The sequence below is a fragment of the Garra rufa genome, chromosome 24 (genome assembly GCF_049309525.1).
Source record: "Garra rufa chromosome 24, GarRuf1.0, whole genome shotgun sequence".
In the NCBI taxonomy this organism is placed as follows: domain Eukaryota; kingdom Metazoa; phylum Chordata; class Actinopteri; order Cypriniformes; family Cyprinidae; genus Garra; species Garra rufa.
Genome location: NC_133384.1, coordinates 25,602,883 through 25,620,017, shown reverse-complemented (window position 1 = coordinate 25,620,017; position 17,135 = coordinate 25,602,883). Strand labels below are relative to the sequence as shown.

Sequence of the window (17,135 nt, the reverse complement as noted above, 5' to 3'; positions counted from 1 at the left end):
CCTTGTTAATAACTTACGTAATATATTCTGTCTTAACCATTTTATTTTATAATTTCATTTCATTTTATTTTATTGTTTAATATAAATGCTGGATTAAAAACAAATTAACGCTGGGTAAAATATGGACAAACTCGGTGACTGGGTTGTTTTGACCCAGCGGTTGGGTTCAAATTTTAACCCAAACTTCTGGGTAGTTTTATTTAACTCAAATGATCCCAAAATAGGTTGAACAACAAACAATGTTCATTTTTTGATAATTACTGATGCTTTTAGTAATTATGTGTCTGATTTTTAATTTACAACCTATTTTGTGTTCATTATAAGCCGATTAATATTAATTTTTAAACAATAGCTTAGTTAAATTTAACTGCCTAGAAGGTTTGGTTAAACATTTAACCCATCCGCTGGGGTGTATTTAACTCAGCATTTTTTTTGTATATATATTATATATATATATATATATAAATATATATTTGTATATATATATATATATTTGTATATATATATATATATATATATATATAAAATTAATATAAATTTCTATTTATTTCATTTGATCTCATTAAAATTTTATTTTAATTAATTAATTAATTAATTAATTTATTTAATTAATTTATTTTATTTTATTTTATAACCAACGATTGGGTTGTTTTGACCGAACGGTTGAGTTAAATTTTTAACCTAAAAATTACTATATTTGTTGCTTGAAATGAACCCAAAATAGGTTGAAAATTACCATTTATTAATATGTTCCATAAATTAACATATATCAATAAGTTAAAAAAATAATAATTAAATAATATACACTGCCCTCCAAGTTTGGAAACGCCCTAGAAAAGTTAGGTTTTGGACAATATTGGCATGAATCCTTTTTAATTTGTGATAATTTTGCACTGAGAAGGGACAACACAAACTACAAAAACATATTTTATTACATAAACATATATAAACGTTTATACATTGAAAAAACTTTTTCTAATCACTATCTTTTTCTAATCCACCATTAGCAGCTATTACAGCTCTGCATAATCTGGGCATCCGAGCTGTCGGTTTATTCAGACATTAACTTGATATGTAACTCCAAGCCTCCTGAAGGATTGCCCAAAGATGATTCACACTATGCTGATATCGTCCAAAACCACACTTTGCCAGGGATGTTTCCAAACTTTTGGAGGGCAGTGTATATAAAATTTTAATTGCTTTAACCAATTAATAAATGTTCACCTTGATTATTGCTGATGCCTCTAGTAATTATGCATCTGATTTTTAATTTACAACCTATTTTGGGTTCATTACAAGCCAGCCTTACAGTCATTTTGAAAAAATAGTTGAGTTAAATTGAAAATTGAAAAAATTGAAAACTGCTGGGTCAAAACAACCCATTTGCTGTGTGTGTGTATATATATATATATATATATATATATATATATATATATATATATATATATATATATAATATAAAATTGTATTTAGTTTATCTTAATAAAATAATGATTTAAAATTTAAAATGTATTTTTAAAATAATATTAAAATAATTCAAATTAATATTATTTCCATCAGGGAAGCCTTTATCAAGTAACATTTAAAGTTTTCACACACTTTCCTTTTCTAGTTTTACTTGCGCAGTTTTCGCGATTACAAATGTACAATTTCTGTGATGGCAAAAAAGCACAACAAAGCTAAAACTGAAAACAGAGAGAGGCGAATTGTGAATCTAAAATGGAGACAAAACAGCGGGGAAATGAAAAGCAATTCTGATTGACTCATTCCTGCAATTGTTTGCCAACCCATTTTGTCACTAAAACACTTCACTGTCTTTATCTCTGTTTGACAGAACTACGGGCTAGAGACTGAAAACCTGAAAACTCTCTCTCACAAGCTCAATGCCTCCGCCAAAAACCTGCAGAACTTCATCACGGGCCGCAGACGCAGCGGTCATTACGACGGCCGGACGACCCGCAAGCTGCCCAACGATTTCCTCACATCTGTGGTGGACCTCATCGCTGCTGCTAAGAGCCTTCTGGCCTGGCTGGATAGGTTAGTCCTGCTAAGAGCCGCACACACAACAAATCAATACATGATTTAATACACGCTTAATGTAAATACACACATATTCAATTTAATTGAATTCAAATTCAACCGCAATGATGTGTCAAAACCTTGCTCATTGGAGTGTGGCCAAATTCAGTGCCCTTACATTTAAAAGTAGGCTCCTCTGAAAAACACTAGAGAAAAGGTTATTTGATACCAAATAAAGATTTAAAGTTTGACCTTAAAGGTTAATAGGGTTTTCTGAGCTCCAGGGTCTTCTGTCATCTTTCTTTGTTGATAGTCAGATGCTAAGGTGGAGGAAGAAATTGTTGAATAAAGTCGTTATTTTTGTTTTCTTAGTGCACAAAAAGCTCGTAGCTTCGTAACATTACAGTTGAACCACTGATGTCACATGGAGTATTTTAACGAAGTCCTTACTACCTTTCTGGGCCTTGAACGTGGTAGTTGCGTTGCTATGCAGGGTCAGAAAGCTCTCAGATTTCATCAAAAAAATATATGTGTTCTGAAGATGAACGAAGGTCTTATGAATTTGTAATGACATGAGGGTGATTAATTAGTGGCAGAATTTTCATTTTTAGGTGAACTATCCCTTTAAGATGCATTCCTGCATCAGCATGCTTTGTTGTTTCTTGAAGAACCTTCCCGGGCCGTTGATTTTGGGCTTAGGTTCAGAGATTGTGGCTATGATTCCTGGAGTGTTCTTCCAGGAACAGCAGAGGGTGTTGATCCAGGAACATTTCCTGTTTGTGTAAATCATGTCATGCACGGTCTTCCCTGCAGTCAAGGGATGGCACTGAGAATTAGACTAGAGTGACACTTTGTGTGGCAGGGTGGGCAGAAATTACAGACTTGGGGTCTCTTGTGTAGTGTGTGCGAGGTCAGCTTTTGTCTGCTCAAATTCAATCATGTTGATTTGTGTTCCTTCCCTCAGCGATCAGGTATAAGGATGAGTGAAGAGGTCTTATATAACATGGACTCTTTCTCTCTCAGCAATTCAGCTTCTTTCGGTTCAAGGTTTTAACCACATAGCTTCTGTTCATGTATGATTGTCTTTAGATTGCGATTTCTTTATGATGTGTTGATGAGTAATGCTTCAGAGAGAGCAAGACGTGAGGAAAGTGAGAAATAGAACATCTATCTTTCTATTTATCATACATCTATTTATATATTCATATAGCTGAGTGTCATTATAGATAGATAAATTAATGATAGTTCATAGATTCCAGACTTTTCAAGATCTATTTGTTTTTCCAGCAAAAAAACACTCACTTTTTTATCAGATATTGCAGAATATTGCAAGTTCTGCTGATTTGTCACAAGATAATGTTGTCTAGATGACTAACATAAATGTAATTAAACATTTTTGTTAAATTACCAAAACATTACATTATTGACTTGAAAGCATTAGTAAGCACAATCAGTAATGTTTTGCATCATATTTCATTGTTTAAATAATTAAATTATAGCTATATAAAATCCAGCTTGTTACATTTTTTTGTTAAGAAAGTACTTAAAAAATAGTAGCAAAAAAAAACATAAAAATGCATTAATAAAAAGTGTTTTAGCAAATAATGGCTCAGCGATTAAAAAACTTGGCCAGCAAAAATATATACACTGCCTTTCAAAATTGTTTAATGTTTTAAAGAATTCTCTTCTCTTATGCTCATCAAAGTTCCATTTATTTAATCAAAAATACAGAAAAAACTGTACAGTTTTTAAATATTATTGCAATTTCAAATAAGAGTTTTCTATTTTAATATACTTTAAAATATCATTTATTTCTCTGATGCAATACTGAATTTTCATCAGCCACTACTCCAGTCTTCAGTGTCACGATTCTTCAGAAATCATTCTAATATGCTGATTTATTATCAATATTTGAAACAGTTGTGCTGCTTAATATTTTTTTTGGAACCTGTGATCATTTTATCAGGATTCTTTGAATAAAAAGTTAAAAAGAACTGCATTTATTCAATATTTAAGTCTTTTCTATCACTTTTTATCAATTTAACACAACCAAAAGTGTTACATTTCTTTCAAATAAATAAAGAAACAAAAAAATTACTGACCCCAAACTTTGAACGGTAGTGTATATTGTTACAAAAGATTTATATTTTAAATAAATGCTGTTTTAAATAAACATTTTATTTATTAAAGAATCCTGAAAAAATCCACTTTTTTAAATTGCAGTAATATTACAGTTTATCTGTTTTTAATCAAATGAATGCAGCCTTAATGAGCAGAAAATACTTCAAGTTGACACCTGACATGGTAAAATGTGTTTGTCGTCAAATTTATTGTCATTGTACTGCATCACTTCTCATTTGCTAAAGTTTCTCCAGCTGTCATTGCAAATTAATCGTTTCCAGTCTCTTTGTTGCTGCAAATCACTGTCAGTATTAAACACCTCATAAGACGCTTAAGTTATAGACTCTAGTGCTGCAGTTTTTCTGCTTTTCATTTTGAAATGAAGGTAAATCAGGCGAATGGTTTGTGTTGAATGATCCATTTGGCACCCAGCTGCTTGATTCGGTCCAGCTCCCTCTGGTCCTGAGCCTGGCTTAAAGCTCTAGACTGGGACAGCACTGCACAGTAGGATCCCTTCCGTCAGACAGCATTTGATATCCTCTTAGCCTCACCCTGCTGATAACGCTATCTCTCTATTGCTGTGCCCGGGCACCCGCCACCCCACTCTCTGATCCTGGGCCTGAGAGCAGTCCATATCACACACAGTTCACATTGGCACAGTCTGGATTGGGATCAAGCTGAGAGGACTTATCCACATCAGCTTGCTGACTAAGGTGAACTTATAGCCAGTCAGTGTTTGGGTTTCTGAGTTTCAGTGTCCATAATCAGGAACGTACGCTGTAGGAACAAGGCCACCAGTTGGGAGGGGTGCCTCGTTCCCCTCGTTCATTAATGCTGGCCTAATTACGCTCCCCGGCCTCTCTTCTCTGCCAAAAGAGTCCCCAGTAGAGCTGTCGTCTCCCCTGCAGACATACTGGAAGAACAGAAGGAACTCTGAGAGAGAGAGGGAGGGACGGAGTTACACTAACGCAGGTGAATGGAGCTGAAGCCAAGAGACATTATGACTGACTTGAGAGTCTCGGTCCCTTAAGTGTTATTGGTTGATATCCATCCAGGCTGACACCGGCTCTCCTCTGCCACTTGCCAAGTCTGTGATCATCATTTTAATGGTTTCTGGCTGCTTCTGTTGGGTTTGTGGTGGGTTTTCCCTCTTGCTTATTCACTGTGGGTGGAGCTCCAGGTGGGAGGGGCTTATTGGAGTGCAAAGGAGGTTCCGTCAATCACATTAAGAAGCGTTATTGATCATCAGAGCACACGCCATATTGACTGTTGATAATTCAAGCAAATAAACATTGATAATGCCTTTTTTCCATTTAAAATTTGAGAAAGGACTGAATGTTCAAACTCCAGGCGTAGCGAACGCACTGTGCTTCCTCAAAGCCTCAATTTCATTTGTGCCTCTTTAAATTTGGCATCTACTCTAACCAAGGCTTATTGGTTTTGATCTTATACTCAGCTCAGCTGTTTTCACATTCATTCCTTTTCAAATTCTGTTAATATATAAAATATTAGGGCCAGGGCTGTCAGTTGATTTAAATTTTTAATCTAATTACTGGATATGGCGATTAATTAATATTATTATTATTGAATTATTATTCCAATTTGGCTGAGAAATTACTCACAAAAAAGCCATTATTGTGTTACATGAAAAAAAAGCATACAATTGACGTTACAAAAAGTAGCTTTAGAAAGAAACTTCTTTTTTTTCCATTTTTCTTTTTTCATTTTTAATTTTTGGGTGAACTATCCCTTTAATTAATTCTTTATTAAAATAGTTTTTTTATTAATATGTAAACATAAATTATTTTGTAATGAAATTATACTGTACATAAGAAACTAAAACTGCCAGTTGGTAGCAATAAATTAATTTATTCATTTGATTCTTTCAAAAGGCTGATTTATTCAGGAATTAAGTAAATGGATCTTTATGAATGGGCCATTGAATCATTGGTTCACCCGATTTGTTGAGTCATTAATTTACTAATTTGATTAATTTGTCATTCATTTATTCATTTGATTCATTCAAACGGCTGATTCATTCATTTGAGTCATTCTTTTATTAATTTGATTTGTTCAGTTATTAGATTTGTTCACACGACTGATTAATTTGGGAATGAAGTAGATGACTCTTTATGAATAGGCCGTTGAATCATTGGTTCACCTGATTCGTTGAGTCATTCATTTATTCATTTGATTTGTTCATTCATTTGATTAATTCAAATGGCTGTTTCATTCAGGAATTAAGTAAATAGCTCTTTTATATAAATAGCTTTTTTATATATATATTGAATGATTGGATCAGTATTGGCAAGTAACTTTCAAGCTACTAACCTCAAATTTCTTAAATGGTACACCACTAGTTGCCTATATACCAACGTATTAATGCTGTAATAATTCTTACTTAGATAAAGGTTCCTGACACTTTCTTGAAGCTCCAACAGTAGAGCATGGCACTAGTGACACCAAGGTCGTGGGTTTGATTAAATGCAATGTATGTCGCTTTAGATAAAAGCATCTACTAAATGCATAGATGTAAATGCCCTGACATTAATAGCGCTAATGCGTTTTCATTGATTTGGTGAGATAGGAGCTAAAAGTATTCGAATTCTCTCTCAGAGTGTAAAAGGATCTTTGAAATGAAGATAGACAGCAGCGCATAAGCCATTACAAGAACACACCAGCTCTCAGACACTCACGCATTGATTGAAAAACTGGAGCAGGATGAGGTGAAACTTTGAAGCCTTGCCTTCAGGAGATAGTAGTGGTCTTTTTTACCCAACTGACGGATTTCCTGTCAGCCTGGAGCCGTCGTGTCCAGATGGCAGCGTGCGCTCAAATGCTTCTAAAGAGCAAAGGTTGGATGTAATGAAGTCTACTCAGTCCTGGAGAGGATTGAGTGAGCTGCATAGATTTCAGCGTCTCTCAGTCTACCTCGGACGACTTGGTTTTGAACTTCTTGCCGCTATCTTTTCCTTGTCTGTTTTTCACATTTTTTTTCTTCTCTTCCCCTCCATCCCCTCAGGTTTTTTTTTCAGACATTTTTCGTGAAATCTGCGTCCATGCTTGCTGACAGGTGTCCTTGAACCGGGGTCAGACGCTGTCAGCGTGCTTATCTGCTGCAAAGTGATATTTGGGAGTCAAGCGAAGCCGCTGACATTTAGGAGGGGAGTTTTGAAGGAGGATTTGGTATTCGCCAAGAGCCGCATCCCAAATCCTGTTTAGGAAAGCGAGTTTAGTGTGTTGGTGTGGTATAAGAGTGCTTGTGAGGTCTTTGAATGAACGATTTTTAGCCCAGCGGTGAAAGATTGTTAGAGTTTTTTAAATTATGAGGGGCTTCTGGGCGTGCGTCAGCTGGTGTTCCCAACGGTCTTAGAGGAATATTTAGAGACACGATGGAAACGATGAACCAATGTTCCTACACCCTGTATATATAGCACACAGCCTCAATACACACGACCCACATTCCCTTCGTCACTCACAGGAAGAGAGAAACTGGGTCTGGAGTACGTTGACGGTCAATAGGGATAACGTATACTACAGCACACATCTACAATTTGCAAACACACTCAAATTGTCCATCTTGTGGGTCTGGCTGTAAGAATAATCTAATGGTTAATTTCAGGTGTTACTTCTTTTGCAGGTCACCATTTGCTGCCGTAACAGATTATTCCGTGACCAGGAACAACGTTATCCAGCTGTGCCTGGAACTCACTACCATAGTACAGCAGGTAATGACATTCACCAACCAAATCAACTAGATCAACACGTTCAACAAGTATTGTATGAGATGCAATAAACACGTTTGGAATGGACACTTATGATTGGAAAAAAAATCTGAGTCTAATTCATGGAGATGTTATATGTAGGTCATATGTGGCTCTACTCTAGCCATGGAGAAGGACTTTCAGAGTGGATTTAGCTTTGAGGTTGAGTTAAATTGTGCATTCTGGGGTTTTGAATCTTTTTTTTACTTTTTTAAATATGATGGCGAGTGATTAAAAATGTAAAATACAGAGGCAGCTATATATTTTCATGTATAACAAAATACATTAGTGTAGGTTTCAATTTCCAAAATTAAATATTTCATTTTTTTTTAATTATTAAAAATAGATCTAAATTATTAAATTATCTGTAAAATATTTACTTGTTTTTATTAAGATTGAAACATACAGTTTGTTACACAACTATTGTTATACAGCAGTTTTTCCTCTTAATATTAAAATCTAGTGTAGTGTGTCTCTTACTATGAAATTTGAATTTGTGATTGTAAATACAATTTTATCTAAATACACTACTGTTCAAAAGTTTGGGTAATTTTTTATTTTTTATTTACCTTTTAAAAAATATCTTATGTTCACCAAGGCTGCATTTATTTGATAAAAAATGATAAAAATAGTGAAATATTAATTTATTACAATTTACAATAACTGATTTATCAATTTATTACCTTTTATACATATTTAATACCTTTTTAATTTATGTATGTGATGGCAAAACTGAATTTTCAGCAGAAATTACTCCAGACTTTAGTGTCACTAGATAATCCAGAAAATAAATAAATAAATATATATATATTTTTATTCTTACAGACTATTTTTGTTAGCTGACAAGACAACAGTGTTTTTGGCCTTTATATTGACACCAATGTCAATATAGTTCACTCGATTCGTTGAGTCATTCGTTCATTCATTATTCTTTGAGCAATTCATTTATTCATTTCATTTGTTTATTTATTAGATTTGTTCAAACGGCTGATTCATTCAGGAATTAAGTAAATGGCTCTTTATAAATGGGCCTTTGAATCATTGGTTCACCTGATTCGTTAATATAGATACATTATATTACTGTTACATTTTTAATGACGAAAAACTATTGAGTGCATGTTTAAAGGAAATCCCGGGTATTAAGTCTTGTATGGCTTAATATAACATGAATTATGTCTCTTACTAAAGTATGTAGTAGAAAACCCATGAAAGATTTACGTTATTTAAAAATCCACAATGTTTTTTACATATTTTTTGACTACGAGTGGCACCATTATTACGATGACGTGAAATGGTGGCACTCCGTGAGCTACTGGCGCTGCCTGTAGCTATTTTTACCACAACAAAAAATAAAATGCTGATACAATGCCACATTGTGCGGCTTTTAGTTGGATTTTCACTCGAAGGGCAACAAGAGAAGCAATGTATCGCCTAGCGATAAGAGGAGGAGAAAAGAATGGGAAGATGCCTGTTTGGATGACTTCCCGATAAAACTTCCTAAAGACCTGCGTCTTTGTTCTCTCCACTTTAGCCCTGATGCCTTTGAGGCTTTTAGTAGACCACAGCTACTGAAAGACCTTACAAACGGCAGAGACAAGAAACGCTAAATGCCATCCTGGCAGGATGTAAACATACGGACACTTGTTATGACGCCGCAGCCACTGAAGGAGCTTCTCAGCACGGATTTCACTCAATATCCATGGCGTTTAGACTCTATGTAATGAAAAATCAATAGTACGGCATTTGCTCTTTCATAGCTGTGGTCATCATATTAATGTTTTATTTTCTGAGTTGTTTTGTGGTTAAAATAGCAACAGGTAGCGGCAGTAAATCACCGAGTGCAACCATTTCACGTCATAGAAATAGTGGTGTTTTCTACTGCATATTTCAGTAAGAGACATTTTACATTAAATTTAGCCATACAAGTCTTAATACCTGGGGTTCCCTTTAAGATATTAATATGAAATGTTATTTAAACCTCTCTCTCACACGTCTGCACTTCCCACATTCTTTACATGTTTTAAAAACACTCTGAGTATGTGCTGATTTGCTACCGAGGCAGTGTGCATTATGAGTAAAGCAGTCCTGTTAGAGCAAAGCAGAAAGGGAAACATGATCAGTGTGAAACATCCATGTCAGACAAAAGAGAAATACGAGAAAGGAGAAGGATTCAAGGCTCATGCAGTGAGGTGGAGGTGTGTGTTAGTGTGTATGTGTGTTTGTGTACCCAGCAGATTATTTCTGGTGGGGTCAGAAGATCATGGTCAGCAAGAGCAGCATTAAATGGATGAGTCTGTCACAGCCAGCTCAGCCTAAACGCTGCACACAATCTCTCTCTTAATCCAGGACAGATTACAGCATTGAAGCCAGAGATCTGGGTCTAATCTGAACTAATGCAAGTAGTATTCAGTGCTCAGGACCAGCAGGGGTTCTTTCCCCAAATCGGCCCCTGAGAGATTAGATCAAAATGGACCGTATTTCTCTCCCTTGTATATAGCAGGTGTGTTTTTAGACGGTTTCTACCTGATCCAAGCCGGTAATTAACTGATCCAAGATAATCCAAACTGGTTTAGCTGACCAGATGGACCACCAGCTGGTTGGGACCTGACTGAGTTGGTAGACAGTCTTGTACCAGCCTAGCGTGTTCCAAAAACCTGCTTGACCATCTGATTTCTCAGCCAGGGCACTTGACCAAGATGGTCGCTGGTGTTCTATCACTGGCCACTAGTCAAACATCTAAACAAGCTTCAATGTCAGCGTTCCCCATTACTATACTATTGCACTGTAACATAAGTTGTGTTTGTCATGTGGATGTGTTTGTCTCTCTCATTGTTTGGCTCTGTGTGGTGTTTACTTATAATTTAAAGTAATATTGCATCCAAAAATGAAAATTTCTCATTAATTTGGTCTTCATGTTGTTCCAAACATACTTTCTTTTGTGGAACACGGCTGTTTTTAATTCAGTGAAAGTGAACAAGGTCTGTGGCGGCTCTAACTGCCAAAACTATTAAAAAAGGCCATTGAAGAGCCCATATGACTTGTGCACATATATTCTAAGTTTCCAAAGCAATACTGGACTCTGGACTCTACTCCTCCGGCTGCGCCTCGTCACTCCGTCCTGCCGGCTCTGTGGACCTCCTCCCTCCCGTGGGCACAGCCTCGATCCTCTGTCACTCCGGCTCCGCTGCGTACCTCCGGACCTCCATCTCCGCCGGGGTCGCCAGAGCCTTGGGTTCCGCCTTGGCCCTCCGGATCCTCTGTGTCGCCCAGGACCGTCGTCTACGAGTCATTTAGCACCGGGTTTCTTTTCGCTTTAGGTGCATGTTTCGGGGTGGGGTGCGGCGCCCTTTCGGCCGCACCCCGGTCCGGTCACGAACGGCTCTACGCACCGGCCGCCCGGAGGCGACCGGCTATCCCAGGCCGATGGAAGGGTCCGGCGTTAGGGTATCGTCACCTCTAGGCGGGATTCTGACTTAGAGGCGTTCAGTCATAATCCCGCAGATGGTAGCCTCGCACCAGTGGCTCCTCAGCCAAGCACACTCACCAAATGTCTGAACCTGCGGTTCCTCTCGTACTGAGCAGGATTACTATTGCAACGACGGTACATCAGTAGGGTAAAACTAACCTGTCTCACGACGGTCTAACCCCAGCTCACGTTCCCTATTAGTGGGTGAACAATCCAACGCTTGGTGAATTCTGCTTCACAATGATAGGAAGAGCCGACATCGAAGGATCAAACAGACCAACATTTTAAAGGGATAGTATACCCCAAAAATTAAATTCAGTCATTAATTACTTGCCATCTTTGGAATGCAAATGAAGATATTTTTGATGAAATCCGAGAGCTTTCTGACCCTGCATAGACAGCAGCGCAACTGACACTTTCAAGGCCCAGAAAGGTAGTACATTGTTAAAATAGTCCATGTGACATCAGTGGTTCAGCCATAATGAATCTACAAGAATACTTTTTGTGGTCAAAGAAAAGAAAAATAACAACTTTATTTAACAATTTCTTCTCTTCCATGTCAGTCTTTGACGCATGTACCATGACGATTTCATCAAAAATATCTTAATTTGTATTCCGAAGACAAACAAATGTCATACGGGTTTGGTAGAGTAATTAATGACAGAATTTTCATTTATGGGTGAGCTATCCCTTTCTTTTTTCATTCACACAGCTCTATTTGGAATGTTTTGTATTGTTTGATTTGTGAATAAATTGTTCTGTTGAGTCAGATCTTTTCAATTAATCATTTAATCCAATTTACAGAATGAATAGTCAGAATGATTTGTTCATATATCACACTTATCTAAATCTTGAGTTCAACTTACTAATTTCACCATAAGAGCCAATATAAGAAATGTGTTGAGTCAGTATCATCTACTATAGAGTCATTAGTTAAATAATTTTTTTTGACATTGTGTTAATTATGTTTTGTACATCAGGATATGCTGATATAATGTGATTTAGCATTTTTAAAAAAAATAAAAGCTGCGATTTTATATTACTGCGCCTGCTTCGGCCATATTACCACAGCAAACTTCCTTGACTATTACGCCGGAATGGAAGTGTAGTTCCTAATATTATCGGCCTAGAAAATCGCAGCTTTACATTTTCTGCCGGTATTAGTACACGATATAACTACAGAAGAGTCAAGTTTTAAATAGGACAAATATCAAAACTCGTTGGTCATTTTTGAACACGATGCTATTGGTCTAATAGGATTCAATGATCTATGCTATGCTATGCTAAACGTGATATCGACAGAACAGGAGAACAACTGAATGGATTTCAAAACGGTAAAAATCAACTTATTAACTCGGGGGGAGTTGGAGAATGAGCCTATTTCCAAAAAAAAGTGGAGTGTTCCTTTAAGCCTTATCTATGAAACTGGGGGTTAATATACAGTTTAAAAAAATACATTTTTGTGATACTTTTGTTGTGATTTTTAAAGCTTGACAGCTCCAGTCCCTTGTCCATTTTCTTTTGTCCATTTGGATTTGTAACAACATGAGGGTGAATAAATCATGACAGAATTTCATTTTAGTGTGATCTTAAACATCATACTGTGGCATGAGAATGCATGTGTCTTTTGTGCGCCTCCAGTCCTCAAGCCACACACAAATATGCACACTGGCGTCCTGCTTGATGATCCATGGCTTGAGTGACAGCACTGGAGAATAGGTACAGAGATGCTCAGGGGTGCTCAGAAGGGAAGTGAATCAATGCGGTTTCATTTGCTGGGAACACTCTTTTCTTTCTCTCTCTCTCAAGGCCTTTGCTGTGCGAGTGTCTCAGGTGTGAGGGCTGGTTATTACTTTATTGTGATGAAAGAGAAGAGGTGCAGGTGAGAGCACCAAAGACGACAGAAAATAGGCTCTCTCTGTAACATGCTGCAGAGACGGAGACATATAGTTTCAACGACCAAAGAAAAAGAAAATCGTCATCCTGCTGGGCACTGTTGGGTTTGGGGGGTCAGTGATGGATGCAGGAAGCAAAGTGGGTGTTGCCATGGTGATGGCTGATGGCCAGAGATCAGTTTCTTCAGTATGTTTTCTTTAATATTTTATAAATGCCCCATTTATCTGTATACACCAAACAAGGGTTTATGAGCTTGTTTGTCTGTCCTTGGAACAAATGTTCTCACAATGTCATTAGTTTTTTTTTTTTGTGATAAAGCCATTTGTTCCATTAATAGAAACCGTGTCATATTCTTTGATACACTGACCATTTATGAAATATTACAGGACTGTTAAGAATTTTAAGACTTACTTTGCTTTAACAAGAAAAAACTTGCTTTACAACAGCACTGCATTATGCCTTATTCAGCAAAAATGTCAAATGTCACTTCTGTTATAATCAACTACTAAACTGCTGCACATTGCATTGTGTCTTCAGCTCATTGTGCCTTCTCCTCATGTGATAAAAAAAGTTTTTTATTTATTTAATTGGTCCCAATCAGTTACGTAATTGATTATGATTTGTTTTGATATGTATTTAAAAAATAGTGTGTTTTTACCATTACATTAATGGCCTAATATCTAAATTATGTGTTAAAATAAAATAATATCTTCAAAGAGGCCTTAAAAATGGTTCTTATCTGGAAAAAAAAAATATTACAGCAACAGCACCAGATAGAAACATTAATTCAGCTACAATTACTTGTAACAGTGACTTAGTGTTATTGAAAATAAAATAATAGCATAAAATAAAATTAAAATAAATTTAAAAAACTTCAATAATTCAATAAAATTAAATAATATCTTCAAAGAGTCCTTAAAATGGGTTTTAAACTTTTAACAGTGACTAACAATGTTAAATTACGTGTAAAATTAAATTAAAATAAATAAAAATGTTACAAAAATTTACAATAAAATTAAACAATAACGTCAAAGATGCCTTAAAATGGTTCTTATCTGGAAAAAAAATTCAATAATTTAATTAAACTAAATAATATCTTCAAAGAGGCCTTAAAATGTAACATCACCAGATAGAAACATTAATTCAGCTACAATTACTTGTAACAGTGACTTAGTGTTATTTAAAATAAAATAAAATATAAAATAATAGCATAAAATTAAATTAAAATAAATTTAAAAAATCAATAATTCAATAAAATTAAATATCTTCAAAAAGGCCTTAAAATGGGTTTTAAACTTTTAACAGTGTCTAACAGTGTTAAATTTAGTGTAAGATTACATTTAAATAAATAAAAATGTAAAAAATTAAATAACATCTTCAAAGAGGCCTTAAAAATGGTTCTTATCTGGAAAATAATAATAATAATCAATGTACTTGGTAAAATTTGATGTTTATGACCAATGGTCAAGCAAATAACTGTAGGTGTATACGACACCTGCACAAGCACAGTGCACACTGAAGGTTTGCTATTTCTCCGTGAACTTTCACAGCCGTCCCGGCCCCCAGCGGGAACCTCAGGAGCTCCTTGAAATGTCTCCATCAGAGCCTGAATGTTAAATTGAGCCCGGGGCTCTCCTCTGTTCAACCTTCCTATATTAGATCAGCATCTGAGAGAGAGAAAGAGAGAGAGACATTTCTGAACACAGTGACCCAGCTGTTTGGTAGATTATCCCATCTGCAGAGATACTTTGCTCTGTAAATGTTTTCTCAAGCGCTCTGTGTGGGTGAGTGTGTACGTGCGAGGCCTAAACTGTTTAAAATGATAGTAATATCTTACTCTCTCTTCTTCGCAGGACTGCACCGTCTATGAAACCGAAAACAAGATCCTCCATGTGGTAAGTGTTTCTCGTCTGGTTTACGCTGCAATATGAGGCTGATAATGAGCTCTAATGTTTCTCCTGTGAGCTCTGCCCTCATTTCTACATTTACAGGAAGCACCGTGAGGATGCTCATACACGTACTCTCTCTGCCTGTTATTTCTGTGGTAGACAAAATTTAAACTCCTGACTGAATGTATGACCGCATAGTGATGTGAATAGAGAATTTAAATGTTAATTTCAATTAAACATTCAACAAACTGATTATTTTGAGCATTTGCCAAAGTCCCTAAATTCTTGGCCCCAAAAAATCTTCCTTGATCTTTTTGCAGTAAAAAAAGAATTCTAGTTTCACATTAAATAAAACTGTCTCTGTTACAAGTTAATTGTAGTTGAATTAATGTTTCAATTTAGTGCTGTTACTCTAATCATTTTTTTTCCTATATAAGAACCATTTAAGGCCTCTTTGAAGTTTTTTTTAATTAAATTGTATTATTTGTTATTTTATTTTATTTTGCTTTAATTTTTAATCTAATTTAATTATATATATTTTTTTACTTTTATTTTATTTTACTTTATTTGTCATTTGTTTTATTTTATTCTATTTTCATTTTATTTTATTTTGCTTTATTTTATTTTTATTTCTAATTGAATTTATTTTTTATTTTATTATTTGTCTATGTGACATTGATTTTATTTTTAATTTGATTTATTTTCTTTATTTTGTTTTTATATTAGTTTATTTTGCTTTATTTTGTTTTTATTTTTTATTTAATTTAATGTAATATTTAATATATATTATATATATATTATATATTTTTGTAATATATTATTTTTATTTTATTATTTTTATTATTTTATTTTTAGTTTAGTTTTATTTTATATATTTATTTTATTTTTGATTTGATTTTACTTTTATCACTTATCTACATAACATTGATTTTTTTTATTGTATTTTGAATTAAATTAAATGTATTTTTTTTTTTTTTTATTATTTATATTTTATTTTACTACTCATCTACGTAACATTGATTTTATTTATTTTATTTTAAATTAAACTAAATAAAATAAAATTACATTAATTTTTTATTTTATTTTATTTTGGCTTTATTTTATTTTATTTTTTTATTGTCATTTAAATTAGAATAAATTAAATTTAATTTTAATTTTTTTCTATTTTTTATTTTATTTTTATTTTTATTTAATTTTCACTTTATTTATTATTTTTATTTTATTTTATTTTATTACTTTTATTATATTATATAATTTTCCAAACCAAATTATCGATAAAATGTAAACTGCATTTTTTACCTCAAAGAATCTTGATTGATCTTTTTTGTAACAGTCTCAGTTTGGTGCTGTTACTCCAATAGTTTTACTCTTAAACTGGCATCTTAGTTAAGGGATTTTAAAAAAGCTTTGCAAATTGTTTTGACCGAATCAGTAAAACTAACTAATTCCAATGAACACATCTTTCACACATTGGCTATTCATTTTGATCATGATTGCATTAAGTTGTTTATTTTGCCATGACTTCAGCCTTTTAATGCAGCATTGAAAGTCAATTTTTCATAGTGGCCTTTATTTCATGTAAAAAGACATGATTCCTCATGTCAGTGTTTTACAATTGTTACTGTAAAATCCTCAGGTAACCATTTTGTGAACATGTATTGTACTAGTTCAAGCCCTGAGGTGAAGTTCGTTTGCAGTCACAGGAGACCCACAGCTAGGCTCTTTGTGAGATTCCCGTCTCATACACACTAGCACACAGCAGTGTGTGTGGCAGGTCCTGTTGTCGCCACAGACTGCTGGGCTGGGCACAGCTGTCATTCTCACTGAGTCCCATAGCTATAAATACCTACACATTGCGCCTGCTAGCAGCAGATTTCATTCCCCAGCACCACCCCACCTCAGCTACTGACTGTAGGAGGAGAAACAAACACACCAATGACACCAGATGAAAGCAGAAGCAGAGAGAGTGATGAAACCATA

General features: G+C 34.8%; 1 protein-coding gene across 1 annotated transcript in view; it reads left to right on the top strand.

The window, feature by feature from the left end:
• cnksr2a (connector enhancer of kinase suppressor of Ras 2a) overlaps positions 1–17,135 on the top strand; it is a 115,383-nt gene that overhangs the window by 37,175 nt on the left and 61,073 nt on the right. The window contains exons 3-5 of the mRNA XM_073830744.1: positions 1,835–2,037; positions 7,781–7,868; positions 15,120–15,161. Of these exons, the coding sequence (XP_073686845.1) occupies positions 1,835–2,037; positions 7,781–7,868; positions 15,120–15,161 (333 nt within the window). The remainder of the gene's footprint in view (positions 1–1,834; positions 2,038–7,780; positions 7,869–15,119; positions 15,162–17,135) is intronic.